This window comes from Protopterus annectens, chromosome 9.part0 (assembly GCF_019279795.1).
Source record: "Protopterus annectens isolate FY-2018-M chromosome 9.part0, PAN1.0, whole genome shotgun sequence".
In the NCBI taxonomy this organism is placed as follows: domain Eukaryota; kingdom Metazoa; phylum Chordata; order Ceratodontiformes; family Protopteridae; genus Protopterus; species Protopterus annectens.
The window spans coordinates 1550996038-1551021085 of NC_056743.1; the positions used below are offsets into that span (position 1 = coordinate 1550996038).

General features: G+C 40.3%; 1 protein-coding gene across 1 annotated transcript in view; it reads left to right on the top strand.

Annotated features, from left to right (window-relative positions):
* Nucleotides 1-9962: 9962 nt before the first annotated feature.
* Nucleotides 9963-25048, top strand: part of LOC122810718 (ammonium transporter 1 member 3-like) — a 998780-nt gene continuing 983694 nt past the window's right edge. The window contains exon 1 of the mRNA XM_044082282.1: nt 9963-10359. Within this exon, the coding sequence (XP_043938217.1) occupies nt 10290-10359 (70 nt within the window). The 5' untranslated portion in view covers nt 9963-10289. The remainder of the gene's footprint in view (nt 10360-25048) is intronic.

The following is a 25048-nucleotide window of genomic DNA, read 5'->3' on the forward strand; positions in this document are numbered from 1 at the left end:
ATATGCTGCACATCCACAAGTCAAATGGCACAAGAGTCAAGGGCAGATAGCCCAGTACTAAACTTTGAACCTATGACCTATAAACCTGTGGTTTGACATTGCACTTGAGCCGATTTCTATCAGTGAAACTTCATGAAACAATTTTTTAGAGATTAACTCACTCACTCTAGGGATCTTAACCTAGTCTGTGTCATTAACAAGACATACAGGAGAGACAGCTATATCTCCTAGAGATTGCTGATACTCTGGAAGAAATTTCCAGTTCATATGAAGTAGAGCTTCTCACTGACCCTATTCAAGCGCAACCTGGACAAATGAATGGGAGACTGCAAATTCACCCTCATGGATAGGGGTAGTCAGTGTTTATCATAGACGTGCTCTATCCAAAGACAATTGAGGCAAATCAAGATTAACATGGCTAGCCTTGCAAGGGCTCCAGGGCTGTTGGACTAGCAACCTCTTATGAACCTATTATGAGATTTCTGTTTTCATTTTAATGAGATACACATTTGTTTGTCTCATTCTCCCACTTCTTTTGAATTGTTGGCTACTGACTTGAATCGTCACACTGTAGTATACTAATACTTCATCCAAACAATAATCCTTGAGTACGACAAATTTAGTTATTCCCTGTGTTGGGCATTTTTACTGGATATGTAAAATATTTAAAAACATTATTAGACTGTGACAGTTATTGTTTTTCCCTACAGAAACATTAGGAAATGGTCTTAAATGCTTAACAATGGATTGTGGGTGAATTGTTACCACGTTTTATATACTTTTTTTTTCAGATGTATTATATGTTCCACCAGCTAGCTACTATGCCCAATCTGTAGCCCAGAATGAAAGGAAACTTGAAACTGCCACTGATTACACCACGCTTTACACATTTTGGATAATTTATATACCACTATATTTGGTATATGCTATTCTATATCTAAACCTATATATGTTTATATATATATATATATATATATATATTACACACACACACATATATATATATATATATATATATATATATATATATACACACACACACACACACATATATATATATATATATATATATATGAGCATATATATATATATATATATATATATATATATATATATGAGCATATATATATATATATATATATGGCTTCCACCAGATTGATCAATTGTAGCTAATATTGACCTCTGTATTTTCATCTTGCTTTGGTCAACAACGCAGATGATCAATACTTGTGCGATAAAGGATAATGCTCTTTCCTGGGGATTATGCACTTTTGTAAAAGGTATTATGCTCTGAGGAGTAGCTTACCCCTGCAAAAAACACTCTTTTTAAGTTAGCATGTTCCAAAGTGTAATCTCAGCTAATGTGTTGATAGATGACAGCATTCACATTTCGACATTACTGGGTCAACATTAGGCAAGTTGACATAAGGTTGATTCAATGAATGCCACTAGTTCCATCTATATAACTATGCCTCTATATCTCTGTATAGCTATCTATCTATATACAGATAAATAACATAGAAATATATAGATGTATCCATAATGATGCACTTACATTAAGTGAAACTCTCAGATGTCGAAGTCTGGCTTGGTGACACACTTTGATCGATAAAACAGATGATCAACAGTTTGAGGAATATCAGCATAAGTACATTTAATTAGCATTGAGTGTGGGGGTCAAAGCCCTCAACACGAGAGGTATAGTGTGGGCTTGCCTCCCCCCTGCAAAAAAACAGTGGATTTCTTTACATGGTCTAAGGTCATCCCTCTGGGGATGCAAGCTAGGGTATCAATGTTTTTTTGCAATCAAGTGTTTTAGTGTCAATCTACTGAAGTTTAGATTAATTTCAGTGGGTCTATAACTATATATTTACAAATGGAAAATTAAGTCAGACGTTCTGGTAGACATTATAAATGCTGAACTCGCACAATTTTAAGACTTTTTTTTTTCATTTAAACAAAAATCAACTTAAGGCTTTGTTTTGAGATATCAAGAACCCCTACCTGCAAATTATATGCAGGTAGTAAATAATGCTGCTCTGTGGACCAAGAACCCACTGGAGTGACTTGTAGCCCAATATGAATGGGATCAAAACTTCATGAGTAAGACATCTTCCAGACCATATACAAATGTCACCCATTTGCAAGTAAAGTCAATATCACACCCTGTTAAAAATTAGCTTATGTGCGACCAGTCTGCAGCATGACCGGACAAGATGGTCCAGTCTGGATCACCACAGACACAGACTTAAAGAGAGTGTTTGTTTTGTAACCTGGAAATAAGCGGGGACATATAAGAATGTACAGGATCTAAAGAATGAGTCAAGAGTGGGTGTTAGTTTATGAATAATGCCAAACAAATGTGCAAACCTCATATTCCAGGCTGGGAAATGAGTTTATTTTATACAGGGGGTTGAGGAACAAAGGAAAAAAATCATCTACAAATGGACACACACAGAAACATTCTGAGAAAATTCCATAAGGCTCTATTAAAATGACCAGTAACATAACAATGGTGGTCAACAGCCCCACTGTAATATTACAGGTGTGAAATAGTTCATTTCTGAATTTGCCTGATACCTGCCCCTGAGATTATAGATATAAAAGATGCAATTAAAGAATTTCAGTATACCTATGAACATTAACTCGACATCTGTCAAAGACATCAATATAACTAATTTCCAGCAATGTGCAGTGCTATCATGCATCAATTATTTGAAAATTATTTCTTAAAGTTTGAAACAATACTATAACAGCTAATTGTGAATAAAGGAAGAGCTAACAAGTGATTACCACTGCTTATTTTCTTTTGGAATGACTGTCTTAGAAAACCAAATGCAAGAAATAACTGCTGACCCTTCTACAAGAAGATAAATGGTTTGCGTTCTCTAACAATCTTTACTGCAACAATCTAGTAATCTACTTCGGTACCATCAACAATAAACAAGACACAATTGTCAGATGAGAAAGATGTTAGTAGAGCCTTTATGGGTCCAGATTAATCATTCCTATATCCGCAGAGCAAGTAACACCAATGACGTCTGCCACAGCCAATGACATGACCCAACTCTGGGTAACTGTGCAGAAGCTAGAAAAGATCCCTACCTATCTAGCAAACTTCTTAAAGTAATCTTTTTTTCTCTGAGGACCAAATCCCCTCTTCCTATACCTATCAACTATCCAGAATTGTGCAGAATATTCTTGATTTTGCCTTATATTTTTGTCATGTCCCTCACATTTTTTTTAGCTTTCTAGTAAATCTTTGAGGATTATAGCCAGCCAATAATTCCAGACATTACAGTTTCATACTTTTACTGTTCAGCAGAAAATGCATGCTGATGTAAAACCTGTTGTTCTACTAACTTTTTAAACAAATTAAGACTTACATTTTATTAACTTTTTAAATGAATTAGATTAATATTTATAAACTGACCATGATTTTAGGCATTGGCCCCCTAGTATTTCGACTTTATCCAGATTTCTTGAGAAAAGAAATTTAGAGGTAAGTCTCTCCATCACCGATGCTATATACCTCATACACTTACTATAATTATCTTACAAATTACTGTTCCTTGGGGTAAAAAGCCATCTTTCTTTGTTGTGGTCTTTCAAAACAGGCAGTCATAGAAAGCACACTCCATTTTGCATAGAACTTCCTTGGGGTGAATATGCTGTTCGGTTTTATTATAGAGAGTAATGCACAGTATTTTAAAACCTATGCATTTTTTAAACTGCTGGATGGTAACCATATGAGTTTGCGAAAACAAAACTATAATTTCTAAGTATATCCTTTAACTGGTGATTGCAACCTGCAGGAATGTTTCACATATTTCTTTATAACTACTTTTTGTATGACTGAAGGCCCATTCATTTTCAGTCTTCTGTTATAGAGATTAAATATGTATTTTGCTATACTGCTCTACTATGCATGAGTCTGAATACTATTCAGTGGGATGTACAGAGACATAGGAGTTTTTGGTATTGAATGCAAACTTGTACCCCCTCCATCCCTCTTAACTGTTCAGATTTTTGCAGCATGTCCAGGTCTTTGCCTCATATTTTTGGTCTGTTCCTCGTGAAAGTTGTGACACTCTAGCAATATAGTGGGGATCAAATTCACTATACAATGGCAACATTTTAGTTTCAGACTTCATATCCTGTATGGTAACACAAAACATTTTATTTTAGCAACTTTCTGAGTTTTTAAGAGCAATGTTTAAAAAGGTGTCCCTAGTTTTGGGTCTTTGTCCCCCAATTATTTCTGGCTCTGTATAGATATTTTGTGCTAAGAAGCTGAGGCGTATGCCCCACTCCCCCCACAAATGGAGCCTTCACAACTCTAGAGAGTGCATGAGAAAAATCGCAAAATAGCAGTTTTAAGAAAAATAAATAGCCATCAAAGCAATACAAACATGTATATTTAACCATACAAAGTATTAGAAATATTCAAATTGTAGCATAGGTAACTGTATAAATAATGTACCATGGTGTGCATGCTAAATGCCTGGCAGTGGCTACACATCTGACATTAATGCAGGATGTGTATGTGCAAGCCAGGCACATTTATCTTAATCAGTGTGGGTACCACCTCTTGCCTTCTAAAAACAGGCCAAAATCCAAGTGAGAATAAATGAACAAGAAAACTGGTAATATAAGCAATAGTCCCAGATTGTCATGTGTAGATTTAATGAGATTTGATTTGTACTGCTATAGAAACCAGTCTGTTCTGACATATATATATATATATATATATATATATAAATATACATACATACATATACACATACATAGATGGATTTACTATACATGATCAAAATTGCAGAAAGCCGAAACCCATATGGCCGGGACCATATGTTCGACTTCTGCAATTTCAAACATGTAAAAATAAAAAAAAATACACAACAGTGACTCGCTTTCTAAGTGTTAGCAGGTGGGCTATGCCCCTCTGCACCCCCTGTAACTTTGATATACCAACTCCGAGATTGCACTACAGTGCGGAAATGGAAATATTTCCATTCCGCACTACACGGAGATGTCCATTACACATGGTCGGGATTTCAAAAGTCAAACATATGGTCTTGGCCATATGGGTTTCGACTTTGTGGCATTTCAACCATGTGTAGGGGACCCATATAGATATATAGATATAGATATACAGTGGATATAAAGAGTTTACACACCCCTGTTAAAATGCCAGGTTTTTGTGATATAAAAAAATGAGACCACAATAAATCATTTCAAAACTTTTCCCACCTTTAATGTAACCTATAAGAGGTACAATTTAAATGAAAAACAAACAAATCTGTTAGGGGAGAAAATATAAAAAATAAAAAACATAAAATATGCTGGTTGCATAAGTGTGCACACACAAACTAATACTTTGTTGAAGCACCTTTTGATTTAATTACAACATTTAGTCTTCTTGGGTAGGAGTCTATCAGCATGGCACATCTTGTCTTGGCAATATTTGCCCACTCTTCCTTGCAAACGTGCACCAAATCTGTCATATTGCTGGGGCATCTCTTGTGCACAACCCTCTTCAGGTCACATCACAGATTTTCTATTGGATTTAGGTCTGGGCTCTGGTTGGGCCATTCCAAAACTTTAATTTTCTTCTGGTGAAGCCATTAATTTGTTGATTTGGATGTATGCTTGGGGTCATTGTCGGAATGATAGTTGAAATTCCTCTTTATCTTCAGCTTCTAGCACACACCTGAAGGTTTTGGGCCAAAAGTGACTGGTATTTGGAACTGTTCATAATTCCCTCCACATTCACTAAAGCCCCAGTTACAGCTGAAGAAAAGCAACCCCAAAGCAATATACTGCCACCACCATGCTTCACCGTGGTGATGGTGTTCTTTTGGTGATGCGAAGTATTGTTTTTGCGCCAAACGTACCTTTTGGAATTGTGGCCAAAAAGTTCAACCTTGGTCTCATCAGACTGTAACACTTTTTCCCACATGCTTTTGGGAGACTTGATGTATTGTTTTGCAAAATTTAGCCAGGCCTGGATGTTTTTCTGTGTAAGAAAATGCTTCTGTCTTGCAACCATACCCCATAGTCCAGACATATGGAAAATACGGGAGATTGTTGTCACATGTAGTACACAACCAGTACTTGCCAGAAATTCCTGCATCTCCTGCAGTGTTGCTGTAGGTCTCTTGGCAGCCTCCCTGATCAGTTTTCATCTCGTCTTTTCATCAATTTTGGGGGCACATCCAGTTCATTGCAATGTAACTGTTGTCCCATATTTTCTCAACTTTTTGATGATTGTCTTCACAGTGTTCCATGGTATATCCAATGAGGTGGAAATGTTTTTGTACCCCTCTCCTGACTGATACCTTTTAACAATGAGATCCCTTTGATGCTTTGCAAGCTCTCTCCGAACCATGGATTTTGCTGTAGTAGGCAACTGAGTAAATGTCAGGAAAATCCTACTAGGACAGCTGAACTTTATTTGGGATTAATCAGAGTCTCTTTAATGGATGGTAGGTGTGTACCCAAGAAGACTGAATGCTGTAATTAAATCAAAAGGTGCTTCAACAAAGTATTAGTTTAAGGGTGTGCACACTTATGCAACCAGCGTATTGTACGTTTTTTATTTTTTTATATTTTCCCCTACCAGATTTGTTTGTTTTTCAATTGAACTGTACAGGTTACAGGTCACATTAAAGGTGGTAAAAGTTTTGAAATTATTTATTGTGGTCTCATTTTTTTATATCACAAAAACCCGGAATTTTAACAGGGGTGTGTAAACTTTTTGTATCCACTGTACAGATATCCAGTTTTAAATATTATATATCCAAACTAAAAGATGTACTAATTGAATTATCCTTCTCACCATCTGTTGGTTTAATAACTATTTATCTGGCCATCAACAATCTGTTTTGTGGCAAGGTGACCTATCTCCATGCCTTCCTTTATCCATTGGTGTCCCCCAAGGATCTATCTTAGGCCCGCTCCTTTTCTCCCTCTTTACTAATAATCTACACACAGCTACTCCACGTGGTTCTATAATACAGTATGCAGATGATTCAACACTTATTTGTGTTGCCACTTCTCTATCAGCTCTTCATTCTCAAACACAGTATCTTTCACTTCTGTTGAAACATGGTTAGCCAATGCCTATCTAATCCTAGACCCCAAAAAAAGGTGACGTTTTACAACAGTATCCTCCTGGCCGTTAAGCGCAGGAATGGGTGTGGCCACATTGACATGACTAACGGCTGTGATGGAGCAGGCAAATGATGCATGACTGACATGTCTTGCAGATTTACCTGTGATATTATGAATATTCATTGGCTAATTCTTCCTGAAAGTTGTGCAATCTCGGAGTTGGTTTTATTTATATTTATATACATGGTGGGGGTGGGGGGTTACTGGGGGGGGGGGCTTGCCCCCCCTTGCAAAAAAAAGTGCAGGGTTTTGTCAAATACAGATTAAAAGAACAGGAAGAAAAGCGATTCTGAGCTAGAGTATCAAACTCTAGATTACACCAGCTTTGTACATGCTAAACTGTCTATTAAAATCCACCAAACTCCAAAATGAAGCATTAGATGCAACAAACTGATTGAGCAGTTGTAAAGTAATATGAATGTTTCCTTTCATTGGCAGTACATCGCAGAACCAGAACTTACTTAGTGTGACCTGAACACTAGGAGAAAATAAAAATAAATAAACTTATATTATGCTAATCAGTATAACCAGCCATCTACTTAAATTTTCCCCCCATTTTGTATGTTTACCGCATGCCCTTAATACCGGATGAATATTCATGCAGACTACTGAACCATCTTCATGTTTATTCAAGTGTAGAGAAAAAAAATAGCCATGTGCAAACTGTTGGGCAGGGTTTGTGCAGGTCTTGCTACTATGCATGGGGGGGGGGGGTACTGTTGTAAAACATCATCAACAAAAAATTATTACTCTTCTAACCTAACAAGACATCTATCTCATACCCATCATTTAACATAACAGCCAAAGACAATACTGTCATCTCCCCGCCAACCCACACAAAGCTTCTTTGAGTGGAAATAGACAATAACCTAACATTTGACTTACATGTCTCCCTAACAATAAAAAAAGTCCATAAGAAACTTGGAAGTCTATATAGGCACAAAGGTTCCTGACCAAAATTACATTAGCACAAACCCATCTGCTCTCCACTCTACTATATGCCTCTCCAATTTTAACTAATCTTAGGAAAACTGACTAATCTAAGCTAGAAGCATGTTATAATAAAATTGCTAAGTTTGCATCTGACTACCCATATAGAACACATCATTGTACAGCTTTAAGGATACTAGACTGGCTCGAACTTCCCAACATTATTCTTTACAACCAACTCTCTCTAACTCAAAATTGTAACACAACCAGCCAGAATCCCTGCACAACAAAATGTTATCCTTCCTTACAGTTCCAGCAGACCACTTTGCTCTAACAATAAGAGCTTACTCACAGCCTCCAAGGTCAACAACACTGCAGGAGAATCTTTATTTTCCAGTCTCATATATGGAACTCCCTTCCTAACTCCATTCTCTCAGTCTCATCCACTAACCACTTTAAGCCATCACTTAAAGCTTATCTAAAAAATAAGTGGCTATGTTCCTGTACTAACCCCTCGTGAATGTTCTGATACATCACAGTATACCCCAACCATATCCAACTTCTTCATCGGTGTTTAATCCTTTATTCCTACCGGCCTGTCTTAACCTTATATCTTGACATAAGTCATACTTTACAAATAGTACTAGCTATGTTCAAATCCTAGGTTTTGTTGTCATGGTGTAACAAATTTGTATTTTCTTGTGTATACTACATTTTATTTACTTTATACTTTATTGATTATTGTAATTCGTGCAGTAAAATTTACTGTTAGTCATGGAGCTTTTCTCTCCAGGCCTCCACTGAAAAAGCCCTTGTGTTCAGTCGGACTTTCCCGATAAACGAATGTTAAATGAATAAATAAATAAATATGTGTGTGTGTGTATGTGCGCGCACGCGCCAAACACCCCATACTTCGTTAGCCTTGTAACCTCCAATGATCCTGCAATCCTGTGGTGACTAGCTCACCTAACTGTACCCAAGGTCTGTATTATTAATATATCTGAATTACATTGTCTGTACTTAAAGTCAGATGATATTTAGTGATGTTACTTCTTGATATTTGACAAAGCTGCATATTTTATACAGGATGAAGCAAAATTTTGAAGTAAAATTAGAAGTAATTTAAAATTGGGGATCATACCTCTCAACTATCCAGATTTTTGCCTCATATTTTTGGTCTGTTTTTCACAAAATTGTGGTTTTCTAGGAAATCATTGAAAATTGACGTCAGAAAATAATGACATACATTTGAATTTCAAACTTCATACCTTTAAGAAAATCCATACTAATACAAAACTTGTTATTCTGTCAACTTTCTAACTTTGTAAAAGCAGTGTTTAAAAATTGTCCCTATTTTTGGGTCTTTGTCCCCGTTAGTTATGGCTTTTTGTCCAGATATTTTGATCTAACAGGTTGAGAGGTATGGGGGACACTTGGCGGCTAGGTATACGAAGAGTGTAACATGAGACATTATTTTGTGTACTATGCCATGCTTACCCGCTGTCTAAAAGTACCACTCTTTTTAGTTGTATATTACAATGACACACAGTGTTTGGCCTTTCAGTTGCGCTACAATGACGCACAGTGTTTGGCCAATATCTAGTCTATACGGCGCTTCACATTTCTCTTCCGGAAACAAACAATATGCACTTTATAAAAAAAAAATCTAATCACCGTTTTTATATTGCTACTGCCTCGACACGTAAAATTATTGCTTACACATAACCAGTATTCCACAAAAGACGTTTTCAACCACCGGTACAGATCTAGTAAGCATTTCAGTATTAATCATGGTTTAACCCATATTTGTAAAATCTGCTTTATTATCTTTATGCTCACTACGCAGGATTGTTTTGAGGAAAACAAGGCAATGAGTTGTTAGAACAATATTAACAAGTCGTTAGGGAAACAAAGTAATAGCAACTAATAATTGCAAGCTGTCTGGCATAACATATCTTACATATACTAACCACTATTAAAAGAAGATAGGATTTTCTGCATGTCGCGTGCTATTAAACAGCCATCCGTTAGGGCCACAGGTTGTAATGCCCAGACCGAAGGACCCCGCGCTGTCCGTTATTTCCTGGTTGTCCGTTACTCCCTGGCTGTAGGTTCTAAAACTTTACGCTGCACAATCCGAGAGGTGCCAAGGCAAGTTGAGAGACACTCAAACGGTAGGGGCCATGGCCACCGTTGTAAGCTCTGAGGCTATCAACGACGCTTTTGTCGTATTTTGTGGAATACTGGTTATATGTAAGTATAGTTTATATCATGAGGCAATTTACATTACAAATAAAAACGGTGATTAGATTTTTTTTATATTTATAGCTAATACAGTAGTAGTCAGTGCATATCGTTTGTTCTTGAAGAGAAATATAAAGCACCGCATAGTTCATAGGTAGATACTAGGCTATCGGCCCTGGGGCCTATACAAGCCCAGGCAAAAGGTACCCTGGCTTTTGCCACCCAAGAAAATTATTTTCCTGTGCCACTGTCGAGCAGAGCCACAGAGGTGAAACCTGGCTTTTGCCACCCAAGAAAATTATTTTCCTGTGCCACTGTCGAGCAGAGCCACAGAGGTGAAACCCCCCCTATACAAGCCCAGGCAAAAGATACCCTGGCTTTTGCCACCCAAGAAAATTATTTTCCTGTGCCACTGTCGAGCAGAGCCACAGAGGTGACCCCCCGGTGAATTTCCTATTTCCCATCCAATCATCAAGATTTTTCTTGAAGAGTGCTAATGAGGGGCTTTGTTTGATATAGATAGGTAGTTTATTCCAGAGTATGGGAAGTCTGTGGGACAGGAATCTATCCCTCCGGCATGTTCTGTTTATTGTGGTGACAAGGTTTAGGTCCCTAGAGCGTGTTGCTCGGAGGGATTGGGATTTCTTTAAGTGGAGCATGTCCAACAGCTCTGGGTTTGACATAGCTTTGTATGTTAGGCAGAGATCACCTCTGAGTAGGCGATATGCGACGGAGTAAAGCTGGAGTTTATTGAGATGGTCTGCGTACGGCATCTGTTTGAGGCCAGTAATCCTCTTTGTGAGGTATTTCTGCGGCCTTTCCAGTTGTTGCAGATGTCTTGTGAGGTACATACCAAAAGGGGCGTTGTACTCTATAATGGGTCTAATGAGTGATGAGTAGAGGGGAACAGTGACCTCTTTTTTTCTGGATGAAAAACCTTTTGTGATGAGGTGTGCCACGTAGAAGGATTTCCTGACTACTGTGGCGATGTGATTATCAAAGGAGAGACTACTGTCCACCTGTGTCCCAAGGTCTCTTATCACACTTTCGTTGTTAAGTATACTACCGCCTATGTTGTAGTTCGTGGGTACAGAGTTTTTACCAAAGGGGATGACAATGCACTTTTTTGCATTGAGCTTGAGGTCATGGCTTTGACACCAGGCATCTGTCTCAATGAGGCCCTTTTGTAGGATGTCCACATCGTTAGGAGTTTCGATTATGGCTCCTAGTTTGCAGTCATCTGCGAACCGTTAGCCATAAAGATCTTCTGTGTTAGCCTGTACTTCAGAGAAGTAGATACCAAACAGGAGAGGACCCAGGACTGAACCCTGTGGTACTCCACTTGTCACTGGTCTGAAGTCGGATTTGGAGTCTGCTACTTTCACAGTGTGGGTTCTGTCAGTGAGCCAGTTGGCAACCCATCTTGTGACATAGGGATTTATACCTAGTTTAGTGAGTTTATCTATAATTCCAGAGTGGGGGACGGTGTCGAAAGCCTTGGCAAGATCTAGATAGGCTGTGTGAACCACTTTACCCATGTCTGTGGCTTTGGTGACTGCTTCAAAGAAGTCTATCAGGTTTAGGAGACATGATCTGCCTTTTACAAACCCGAACTGGGTGGGATCCAGAGTTTGGAGATTACCAATGTCTTTGTTTGTAAGTTCCATGATGATACGTTCCATGGCCTTTCAGACCAGGCTCGTCAAGCTAATGGGGCGGTAGTTCCCGGGGTCCATGGTGGCTCCCCCCTTGTGGAGTGGGATAACCGTTGCTGTGCGCCATTCTTCAGGCACAAAGCCTGAGGTGAGGCTATGATTGAACATGGTACTTAGTTGGGGTGCCAGTTCGTTCTGTAGTTCGTGTAGAACGCAGCCTGGGATGTTATCTGGTCCCATGGATGCTGTGTTCTTGGCTTTGGAGAGTGTGGTTTTTACCTGTGCAGATGTGATTACAGGAACTTTGCATTCTTCCGGTATAGAGATGGGCTCTTTAGGGGGTGAGAGGGAGGTAAAGTTAGCACTGAACCTATCTGCCAGGATGTTGGCAATATCAGTTGGGTCTGTATATTTAGTGCCATTGTGCTGTAACTCAGAGCAGATCTGAGTGTTGCTATTGAGATTCTTGACATAGCTATAGAATGCTTTGTGGTTGTCTTTAGAATCAGTGGAGATTTTGTTTTCGTAACTAGCTTTGGAGGATTTTATCAGGGATCGCAACTTCTTACTGAGGCTGACCAGGGAGCTCCTCCACTCGTGGGATTTTACTCTCTTTTGCAAGAGTTTCTTCCTTCTGTTGTACAGTTTGTTTATGGCAGGGGACTACCAGATTGGCTTCCTTTTTTTGGAGGATAGCGACTTGGTTCTGTTTGGGATAGCACGATCCATGCACTCATGTAAATGCTTATAAAGTGCAATTGTGTAGGGTTCAGTAGTCGTAACTGTATTGTCCATCTGCATGGGTGTCATGAAGTTCACCACTTCTGTCTTAAGAAGCATGAAGTTGGCTTTGGAGACATTTTTTACCATGGTTTCCTTAATGGGGGGTGGAGGCAGGATGTGGATATCTAGGGTAATTAGCTTATGGTCGGATCGGACCAATGAGGCATTGACTTCAGGTGTGGAACACCAGTCACTCATATTGGTAATGACTAGATCTAGGATATTGTTGCCCTTGGTGGGGGGGTGTGGATAGGTTGATCCAGGGCATTGGAGTTTATGAATTCCAGAAAGCGTTGAACGAAGGAGTTGTTACATGAGTAGTTTTCCCAGTTAATGGTGGGGTAGTTGAAATCTCCCATTATTAGGGTGTTTGGTTGAACCCTAATATTTTCCAGTACATCAAGAAAAGAGGAGTGGAAATCCTGGGGCATGGTGGGTGATCTGTAGCAAGCTACAATTTGGATTGCAGTTTTGCCCAAAGTTAGTTGCACTTGGATAACCTCGGCTGCATTATGCTGAGCAACTAGCCTGGAGGTGTGGATATCCTTAATGAAAATGGACACACCTCCGCCTTTGGTGTTCTGGTCCAGGTTACATGGCCGAAAAGTGTGGTATGAGTTATAGCCTGGTAGTGCAGGGGTGCTCTCTGGAGCCTTGAACCAGGTCTCAGTCAATGCACAGATATCGATGTTCTCCATTTTAAGGAGTGCCTCGAGTGAGTGCATTTTGAGATTTAGACTTCTAGCATTGAGTAGCATCACCCTCAGTTTTTGCTTGCCTTTTCCTGTTACGGTGGTGAATTTGTCATTTGAACCTTGCCTAAAAAAGGCACTATAGGGGCTGCAAGAACCTTAGCCAGTATCCGGAATCCCAGGGGTGACAGGTGCAGGCCATCTGTGGCAAAGCATCGTGGTGTGTCGACCATGTCATCCCAGGCAGACATATACTGGATCCCTTTAGAATGGCACCAGAAGCTTAGCCAATTGTTGAAGTCGATCATTTTGTCCTTGTACTGCGGCATCATTCTGGGTGATGGCATAATGCTACTCAGGGCTAGGGTCATACCTGCCTGGGCTACAAGATCGGAGAGCTCTTCCATGTCTCTTTTCATGTAGTCCAGGGAGGTACGTCTCAGGTCGTTCACACCAACATGGACAATGACAGAGTCATATTTGTACTTGTTGTGGAGTGACCCGAGTGCATGGTTTATGTGGCGGATCCTGGCACCTGACAGGCAGCTGACAGAAACCTTCTCCTTGTTTAGCCTGGTGAGTGGGACATCAGTGTGCCTGACTATAGAGTCGCCTATGACTAGTGTGTTGGGTACGTTGTTTTGCCTTATTGGCTGTGGTTGAGTGGCACACTGAGTCTGCGGGCTATGTGTCATTTGGTTGTGTTGTGGGGTGGTGGTTGCTTGCATTTCTGGTTTGGAGGTCTCTGTTACTTGAGCAGATTATTATTGAGAGCCTCTGCAAATGTTTTTGTGTTTCTGTGTGTGGATTTTGGTGGTGTAGATTTAGTGAGACTATGTGATGAGTGTGGTGTGGTGCAAGTGTTTACCTTCTCCTCTTGACTGTCAAGTTCAGTCTTGATTGGAGAGAGCTTTACCTCCAGTTTGGCTCGATAAGTGCATCTCTCACAGGTTGTAGTGTTGGGTGGTAGGAGGAGAGGGTTGTCTGTGTACATGAGGCAGTTTCTACATTGCCCCAAGATGCCCAGATTCATCAGATAGACAGGAGAGAACAATGGGAGCTGACCCTTGGACATGCCTGAATAAAAAAAATATTTTCCTCTAGATAAGTGAGGAAAGTGAGTACAAGAGCTGTTTTTCTCTAAGCAAGTGAGGAAAGTAAGTACCAAAACTGTTTTCCTCTAGGTAATGAGGAAGGTTGAGTGCTGTAGTAATTAGTAGGTTATTTAGTGCTTACAATTTCTGAACAATTGCTGATCACGAATAAGCAAATTCAAGTGCTAAAAGTAAGAATCTGTATCCGGACTAGACTAGTTACAGGAAAGGGGGGAAACAAGTGCAAATGTGGGCTTTTAAATCAGAAAGTTGAGAGAGATGGAAAAACTGCCCAAACGGCCAATAACTACAATTTCTGGGCCAGAACCACTCCTTATGTGGTAGATAGGTTACCTAGTGCTTACCACTCCCACTGATAAGCTAGAAGGCTTCCCTCCAACACAGAAAGCTTAGGGGGGCTCAGAAGCTTACATACAGTCCTGGATACAGCAAATCTGAATCTGGACTACACTAGTTACAGGAAAAGTATTTTTTTTAATATGTATGTGTATATATATATATATATATATATATATATATATATATATATATACAGAAAAGTAGCTAAAACAGCAGTCAAAACAATTCAAATGCAGTGCAAGCTAGCACACTTGAGTATGTAGCAATGTTAGACCAAACAGTTTAAAAAAATGCAATTAAATTAAAAATGACTAAAAACAATGCAGACGGAGTCTATTAGGTAGAATGAGGTAAAGAGATGGGACTGGGGGGAGTGTCCCAGATCAAATCTACAGTGGGGGCGGGCAACTGCAAAAACCTCCAAATTTAAATAACAATGCAGGAATAGGGAGGGTGGGAAAACCAACACCTTCAGCAGAGATCTGAAAAACTATACAGTGAAGCAAAAATAACAATGTACAACTCTGAAGTCGGCCAGCAATGATATAAAATTAGTCAAACAACAATTACCAGTACACAACTCTGAAGTGCCAGAAAAATATACTCAGCTCTGTATATCTTCAGATAGTTTGAAGTTCTTTCAGGACACAGGAAGGCTCCAGCAATGATATGCAGATTTTTTTACTAAGAGGGTCTAACTTTATGCAAATAATCCTTGAGATGGTCAGATAACACACAGGATGTAAAACCAGTTACATCAACTTAAAACACAGAGAAATAGGGGGAGGGGGGAAAAACACCTTCTGCAGAGATCTGAAAAACTATACAATGAAGCAAAAATAACAGTGCACAATTCTGAAGTCAGCCAGCAATGATATAAAATTAGTCAAACAACAATTACTAGTACACAACTCTGAAGTGCCAGAAAAATATACTCAGCTCTGTATATCTCCAGATAGTTTGAAGAGCACTCTTTCAGGACACAGGAAGGCTCCAGCAATGATATTCAGATTTTTTTACTAAGAGGGTCTAACTTTATGCATGTTACTGTAGAATAGATATTGGACAAATATTCTGTGTTATTGTAGCACAACTGTAGAGTAGTAGTAAATAAGAATGGCATACTACACAAGACCACATTACTGCTTTTCGTATACGTCACGTACTTCTGATTTTGCTTCAACATTTTACTTAGTCCTATATAAATATGCTGTATTGTCATATACCGAGAAATAACTTCAATAAATAATATCATCGGACTTTATATATATATATATATATATATATATATATATATATATATAGGTTCATAGGTTCATACTAGGCTATCTGCCCTAGGGCATTTATAAGCCTAGCCAGAGTGTGTTTGGCTTTCGCCACCCATTTTAAATTAATTTTGCTATGCCCTTTTTCGAGGTTAGTATACTGTGCCTCTGTCTAACAGTGACACAGAAGTGATACCCGGGATAAACCTACGATCTCCCATCCACTCATCAAGATTCCTCTTGAAGAGAGTCAATGAGGGACTCTGCCTAACCTGGACTGGGATTTTATTCCAGAGTGAAGGGAGCCTCTGGGTTATGAATCTGTCCCTCCAGCATGTCCTATTTATTTCAGTGCTGAGGTTCAAGTCTCTCGAGCGTAGCTCGATGGGATTTGGATTTTTTGAGGTGCAGCATGTCCCTTAATTCCGGGTTGGACATGGCCTTATACGTCAGGCACAGGTCACCTCTGAGCAGGCGGTATGCCACTGAGTAGAGCTGGAGTTTCTTTAACCGGGCAGCATATGGCATCTGTTTGAGCCCTTTGATCCTCTTGGTGAGGTACTTTTGGGGTCTTTCCAGTTGCTGCAGGTGTTTGGTAAGATACATCCCAAAAGGGGCATTGTACTCGATTATGGGCCTGATAAGGGATGAGTAAAGAGGCACGATGACCTCCCCTAATCTAGATGTGAATTCCTTCATGATTAGGTGGGCTATATAAAATGTTTTTCTAACCACTTTGGCCACGTGGTTGTCAAATGAGAGATTGCTATCAACTTGGGTCCCCAGGTCCCTAATTACTTCTTCTGTACTTAATGGATTACCACCTATGTGGTAATTTGTGGGCACTTTGTTTTTGCCAAAGGGGATGACTATACACTTTTTGGCGTTTAGCTTGAGGCCATGGCTCTGGCACCAGTTGTCTGTTTCTATGAGGCACTTTTGGAGGATGCTTGTGTCGGCTGGAGAGTCGATTATGGCCCAGTTTGCAGTCATCTGCGAACTTGGTCAGCCACAGTCCTTCCGTGTTGGCCTGTACCTCCGAGAAATATATACCAAACAAGAGAGGTCCCAGGACTGAGCCTTGTGGGACGCCACTTGTAACTGGTTTGGAGTCTGACATGGCTCCAGCAATTCTAACCATGTGGGTTCTGTCCTTGAGCCAGTTTGCAACCCATCTAGTGACATAGGGGTTTATATTTAAGCTGGTGAGCTTATCTATAATGCCCGAGTGGGGTATTGTATCGAAGGCTTTTGCGAGGTCCAGATAGGCTGTGTGGACCACCTTCCCTTCGTCAATGGCCTTGGTGACTGTTTCAAAGAAGTCAACCAGGTTTAAGAGGCAGGATCTGCAAACATAGTGACATAGGGGTTTATATTTAAGCTGGTGAGCTTATCTATAATGCCCGAGTGGGGTATTGTATCGAAGGCTTTTGCGAGGTCCAGATAGGCTGTGTGGACCACCTTCCCTTCGTCAATGGCCTTGGTGACTGTTTCAAAGAAGTCAACCAGGTTTAAGAGGCAGGATCTGCCCTTAACAAAGCCAAACTGGGTAGGATCCAGTGTCTGTAGGTCCCCAATATCTTTATTTATGAGGTCCATGATGATCCTTTCCATAGCTTTGCAGACCAAGCTAGTCAGGCTTATGGGGCGATAGTTTCCAGGGTCCGTTGAGGCACCACCTTTGTGGAGAGGGACCACTGTTGCTGTACGCCACTCTTTGGGTACATATCCTGTAGTAAGGCTGAGATTGAACAGTAGTTTTATGTTTGGGTTTAGCTCTTCTTGGAGTTCATGTAGGACGCAGCCTGGGACACCGTCTGGTCCCATTGATGCTGTGTTTTTGCTTTGAGAGGGCGGCTCCCACCTGAGCATCTGAGATGTCAGGGAGGCAGCACTCTGCTGGGATAGATATTTGCCCTTTTGGTGGGGGGGGGGGGGAGAAGTTTGCGCTGAACCTGTCAGCTAGGATGTTGCCAATGTCTGTGGGATCAGTGTATTTTTTGTCATTTTGGACTAATTCTGAGCATATCTGGGAATTCCCACCCAGGTTCCTAACATAACTAAAGAAAGCCTTGTGATTATCCTTAGTGTCCTGTGCAATTTTTATCTCGAAGCTGGCCTTTGACGATTTTATGAGTGCCCTTAGTTTTTTGCTAATACTGATCAGAGATGCCTTCCCTTTTTGGGATTTTGCTCTATCATGTAGTAGCTTCCTCCTTCTATTGTATAGTTTGTTTATGGCTGGGGTCCACCAGACAGGTCGTCTGCCTTTGGAGGATTGGGTCTTGGTTTTATTTGGGATTGCATGATCCATGCATTCCTGAAGGTGTTCATAGAATGCATTTATAAAGGATTCTGCAGTCTGGGCCGTATTTTCCACAGGCCCGGGGGCTTTGAAGGATTTCACCTCGGTTTTGAGGAGTGTGAAATTTGCTTTAGAGAAGTTTTTCACTGTGGTTTTCTGGGCAGGGGGTGGGGTCGGGATGTGAATATCCAGTGAGATCAGTTTATAGTCTGATCTTACCAGTGAGGAATACACTTCTGGTCTGGAGCATAGAGTCCCCATGTTGGTGATGATCAGGTCCAGTATATTTTCCCCTCTTGTGGGAGCGGTAACAAGTTGTTCCATAGCATTTGAGTTTATGAATTCTAGGAACCTTTGGGCAAGGGTGTTGGCGCTAGAGTAATGCTCCCAATCTATGTTTGGGTAGTTGAATTCGCCCAATATAATGGTGTTCGGAGAGGCCTTCATATTTTCCAGTGTTCTCAGGAAGGCCAAGTGGGGTTCCTGGGTTTGGGAGGGTGGTCTGTAGCAGGCTATAAACTGGAAGGCAGTTTTACCCACTGTTAGTTGCACATGGATAGTCTCTGATGCTTCGTGCTTTGCCACCAACCTGGAGGTGTGGGTATCTTTGATGAATATCGATACTCCCCCTCCTTTTGTGGTTCGGTCCAAGTTTTCGGGCTGAAGCATGGTATGAGGTATAACCTGGTAGTGCTGGGGTGCTCTCGGGAGTCCTGAACCAGGTTTCTGTTACTGCACAGATATCGATGTTCTCCATGCTAAGGAGAGTTTCGAGTGCATGCATCTTGAGGTTTAGACTTCTAGCGTTGAGTAGCATTACTCTTAGTTTCTTATCCCTTGTGATACCTATGGAGGTGGGTTTGTCTTTTGAGCCTTGCCTAAAAAAGGCACTATGGGGTAGCAAGAGCCTTTGCCAATATCCGAAAGCCCAGGGGTGACAGGTGCAAGCCGTCCCTAGCAAAGCATCGTGGCTTGTCATGCATATCATCCCAAGCTGACAGGCATTGGATCCCCTTTGAATGACACCAATACTTAAGCCAATTGTTGAAATTGATCATCTTGTCTTCATATTGTGGCATCATTCTTGGTGAGGGTAAGATGCTACTCAAGGTCAGGGTCATACCAGCCTGGGCTACATGCTCAGAGAGCTCCTCTATGTCTCTTTTCATGTAGTCCAGGGAGGTACGTCTCAGGTCATTCACACCAGCATGGACAATGACTGAGTCATATTTATACTTGCCTTGGAGTGACCTGAGAGCTTGTGTTATGTGGCGGATCCTAGCGCCAGACAGGCTGCTCACCGTGACCTTCTCCTTGTTCAGCCTGGTGAGCGGGACGTCAGTGTGCCCGACGATAGAGTCACCTATTACAAGTGTATCAGGTGTGTTGTTTAGCCTTAAGGGCTGTGACTGTTCGGCACACTGGCTTTGTGAGATATGTGTTGCACGTGTTTTGTTTTGGGGTAGCGGTTGCTTGGGTGTCTGCTTTGGAGGTCTGTGCTGCTTAGGCAGATCTTTATTTAGAGCCTCTGAGTATGTTTTTGTGTGATTATGTGTTTGGTTTGCTGTCGTGGTAGGTCTATGTGAGACTGGAATTGTAGTGAGTGTGGTTTCCTTCTCCTCCTGACTGGTTATGCCAGTACTAAGTTGAGAGAGCTTAGCCTCCAATTTGGCTACATGGTTGCATCTCTCACATGTGTTGGAATTTGTTGGGAGGAGGAGAGGGTTGTCTGTGTACATGAGGCAGTTGTAACATTGCCTCAAGATTCCCATATTCACCAGCTGGACCGGAGAGGAGAATGACAACTGACCTTTGGACATGCTAGAATAATATTGGGAATTCCTTTATAATTGAAAACAAGGGCCAATGGGGAGCGAGGGTGTAGTGCTTTTAATTTTTAGTGCTGACTTATAATTGCTTTAGTGAGCAAGTGCCAGGTAACAAGTGCAATGTGTTACAGGTAACTTAAATGCAAAAACGACAAACAGTAACTTTCTTTCAAGCGAAGCAAGGAAATAAGTACAGTAAGCAATGCAGATATCACTAGGGATCCACAGAAGCGCTGAGAAGCCGCGTTTTAGGTGGAATTAGCGTTCCAGGGAAATAACAAGCATACAAACAAAGCTAGATTCAACAGGCCTGGATCTAGTCTATGCTACAGCAAACAAGGTGTACCAATTTCAGTAAGATACAGTTCGAATATTCAAGCACTATAAACCTTTAACCAGAAATTCCCAGCTCAGAAGGGCAGAGTCCAGCCTCTCCTCCCACAAGAGTGCAGACCACGAACCTTCTTAATGCAAAATAACTGGCCTGAAGCCCAAGTGCTTAAACCAGAGCTAATACACTTTAAGAATAACAGACACTGAGCTCTCAATCAGCAGTTCCCAACTTAGAAGGATGAAAGCTACCTGTCCTGCCACCACAGTGCATGCCACAAACCTTCCTAATATAGAACAACTGGTCTGAAGCCCAAGTGCTTAATCCAAAAGACTTAGAATGATAGCTACACTTTAACCAAGTTACTACCAAGCAGTAATAAATACAACTGAATACTTTAAATAATGCCTGGATTAGTGCTCAAGTTATACAAACAAAGCTAGATTCAGCAGGCCTGGATCTAGTCTATGCTACAGCAAACAAGGTGTACCAATTTCAGTAAGAAGCAGTTCAAATATGCAGGCACTATAAGCCTTTAACCAGAAATTCCCAGCTCAGAAGGGCAGAGTCCAGCCTCTCCTCCCACAAGAGTGCAGACCACGAAATGTAAAATAACTGGCCTGAAAGCCCAAGTGCTTAAACCAGAATTAATATACTTTTAGAATAACAGACACTGATTTGCACTGGGTGTGACTAGGATGGACAGGATTAGGAATCAGTATATTAGAAGGTCAGCTCAGGTTGGACAGTTTGGAGACAAAGCAAGAGAGGCGAGATTGCGTTGGTTTGGACATGTGCTGAGGAGGGATGCTCAGGGAAATAACAAGCATACAAACGAAGCTAGAGTCAGCAGGCCTGGATCTAGTCTATGCTACAGCAAACAAGGTGTACCAATTTCAGTAAGATACAGTTCGAATATTCAGGCACTATAAACCTTTAACCAGAAATTCTATATATATATATATATATATATATATATATATATATATATATATATATATATATATATATATATATTCTTCTTTCGGCTGTTCCCGTTAGGGGTCGCCACAGCGGATCTTCTGTTTCCATTTCTTCCTGTCCTCTGCATCATGCTCTTTCACACCAACCGCCTGCATGTCCTCTCTCACCACATCCATAAACCTTATCTTAGACATTCCTCTTTTCCTCTTACCTGGCAGCTCCATCCTTAGCATCCTTTTCCCAATATACCCAGCATCCCTCCTCAGCACATGTCCAAACCAATGCAATCTCGCCTCTCTTGCTTTGTCTCCAAACTGTCCAACCTGAGCTGACCTTCTAATATACTGATTCCTAATCCTGTCCATCCTAGTCACACCCAGTGCAAATCTTAACATCTTTAACTCTGTAACATCCAGCTCTGACTCCTGCCTTTTCGTCATTGCCACCATCTCCAACCCATATAACATAGCTGGTCTCACTACCTTCTTGTAGACCTTCCCTTTCACTCTTACTGGTACCCATCTGTCACAAATCACTCCTGACACTCTTCTCCACCCATTCCACCCTGCCTGTACTCTCTTCTTCACCTCTCTTCCACACTCACCATTACTCTGAACTGTCGATCCCAAGTACTTAAACTCATCCACCTTTACCAACTGCACTCCCTGCATCCTCACCATTCCTCTACCCTCCCTCACATTTACACACATATATTCTGTATATATAATGTAATACAGCTATAGCAAGTAAATGCAGACCCCTTGGGTATAGTTGGGTAAGGTAGTCACCATAGGATTATAGACTCATGGGAGGTTACTAGGCTAATGTTCATGGAGCCGTTTTAAACCTAGCTATTTGTGGCCCAGTTTTCTCCATTATCAATGCCCAAGGACTAAAACTGCTTTGGTATATGCCTATGCCGTAAGGCATTACAAAAGCAGTACATAATTGAATTATCCTTCTCTTAACATCTTCCATGACTACATGTTTTATGTTGTTAGTCCCAGTGTTGTGTTCTGCTGGCAGAAGATCTGTTGTATTGACCTTGTACAGTTTAAGCTCTGCTTGGCCGCAGTAACTACAGTGTAGTGGGTGAGTCTGTTGCCCAAAAGGCCCTAACTACAAGAAGATAGAACTTGGTAGCTGAGTCAGATAAATAGTGAACCAATATCCTTTGTTTGCCTGTCTTTAAGCTACCATGACAGTATGGGAAATAGTCTTTAGCCTAGAAAAGACCTGGTGTTATTTTACTATATCTATTCCATTTAAACAGATAGCATAACTCAAGTATTTCATCTGACCTGCCATAGCAACCGTATTGTAAACTACATTTGGTGTTTGGTGGGAGAATGTTTTGCCATGAAACTTTATGGTTGCAGTCACAGAGTGGTTGTAAAGGAGATAAGTTATTCACTGCCTATAGGTGTAGCAATTCGTACCTCTCAACTGTCCAGAATTTTGCGGACTGTCCACATTTTTGCCTCATATTTTTAGTCTGTTCTTTTTAAAATGTGTGGTCTTATGGTAAATAACTGAGGACTGAAATCATTAAACAATGACACCCATTTGAGTTTTAGACTTTATATCCTTCCAAAAGTACACCCTAACACAAACCCTGTTATTCTAGCAACGTCCTAAGTTTATAAAAGGAATATTTAAAATCTGTCCTTAAAATCGGTAGAGGGAGACAACCCATTTGCTGCATATGGCATTCCTTTAGCAGTCATTCAAAGCCACGCCCGAGTCATTCCTCTCAACCTCTTAGCACAAGAATTCTTATCCAAGCCAACAATAATGGGGGACAAAGGCCCAAAATCAGGGGCAGGTTTTAAACATTACTCTTAATAAATTTAGAAAATTGCTAGAAAGCTGCTAGAATAACAGGTTCTGTATCAGCATACATTTTCTGAAGGATATTAATTCTGAAACTCAAATGCCTGTCGTTATTTAATGACTTTAATCCCTAAAAATTTGCCAGCAATCAACAAATTGTATGAGGAACAAACCAGGAATGTGGCGCAAAAATCTGGACCTTCTGAGAAATTCTGGACAGCTGAGACATATAGCTGAAACCTGTATGAAAATGGTCTGGGGTGTTTAAAGTTATGCCAAAACACCCACCCATATGCTGTACCTCTATCAAAACAGATTAGTCATGGAATAAATTTGTTATGTCCATCCAATCGTCCAGGTTTATTTTGAAAGATGCTAGGGTGTCACTTTGTTTAACTTGCAGGGGTAGTATGTGTGACGATAGGAGGTACTGCTAGCCATGCTAGGAGAAGTAGGACAGTGGATGTGTAACATATCCCAGCACAGCTAGATGGAATTTTGTAAATAATTATATGTTATTTTATATCAAACTGATTTGCAGAGATGCTTGTGCTGAAAATTTATTTGTGAGATTTGCTTTTGTTAAAATGTAACAACAGTGCATCCTGCTCGAAGGAAAATAAATGTACAAGTATTATTGTAAGAGGTTAATCTCAAACTTTAAAAATATATCTGAAAATAAATTACTTTATGGGTTAAGCCATAAAGATGTTATCCCACAGTTTTGAATGGAGCCAGAGATGCAATGTCTATGCTAGAGAATAGGTTCTAGCTCCTGTAGAAAGAATGTAATGGTTTTATTTTATGGCTTCCAGATGGCTTAATAAGACTTAGCTAAAGGTCTAGTGTGTATTGTAGCACATAGGTGCTAAACCCTGGCAGCTTCTAGTGATGGGGATAGTGCGGGAAACAGAGTCCGATGACTAGATGTGTGTGATGTCTTTCTGTAAGCCAGAAATAATATTTAGATATTAGTAGGAGATTGCTCTCAGTATTCTGTATTCTGTCATGAATCTGACAACAAGGACCACTCATCCACATTATCTTGCTTTGCTCTATTTACTAAGTAGGAACAGTAATTCCTTAGATTAGTCAGGGAAATATAGTGAAAATATTTAAGCATTTATTTTTTCTGCAGCTGTGTGACTCTTTCCAGCTGTGTTATTTTCAATATTTTCTGTGCTGAAACTCTGGTGTTTACTGTAAATATATATTTAGTAATTTCATGTTCTTTTATTATTAAATATATTTAAACTCTTCATTGTGGCTGGTCCTTTTTAGAAAATATCCCCAGGACTCCACTGAAAATGGACACTTGTTGTCCAGTCGGACTATCCTGGCAAACAAATGTTAAATAAATAAAAATATTTAGGTTTTGAGAGTACTTGCACATATTTATTTGTTGATAACTCTGGCCACTCTTGAAATCCTGCAACATTACCATTTGTATTAATATTAATCTCACTCAGTATAATTGGATACCATTTTAAGACCCTTATAGTAACTGACTAGTGGCAATGAATCTACTTTATAGTCTGGGCAAAGTTGGTAGAGCAGGTAATCTCTGCCAGTCTTTCCCAGGTGCGTT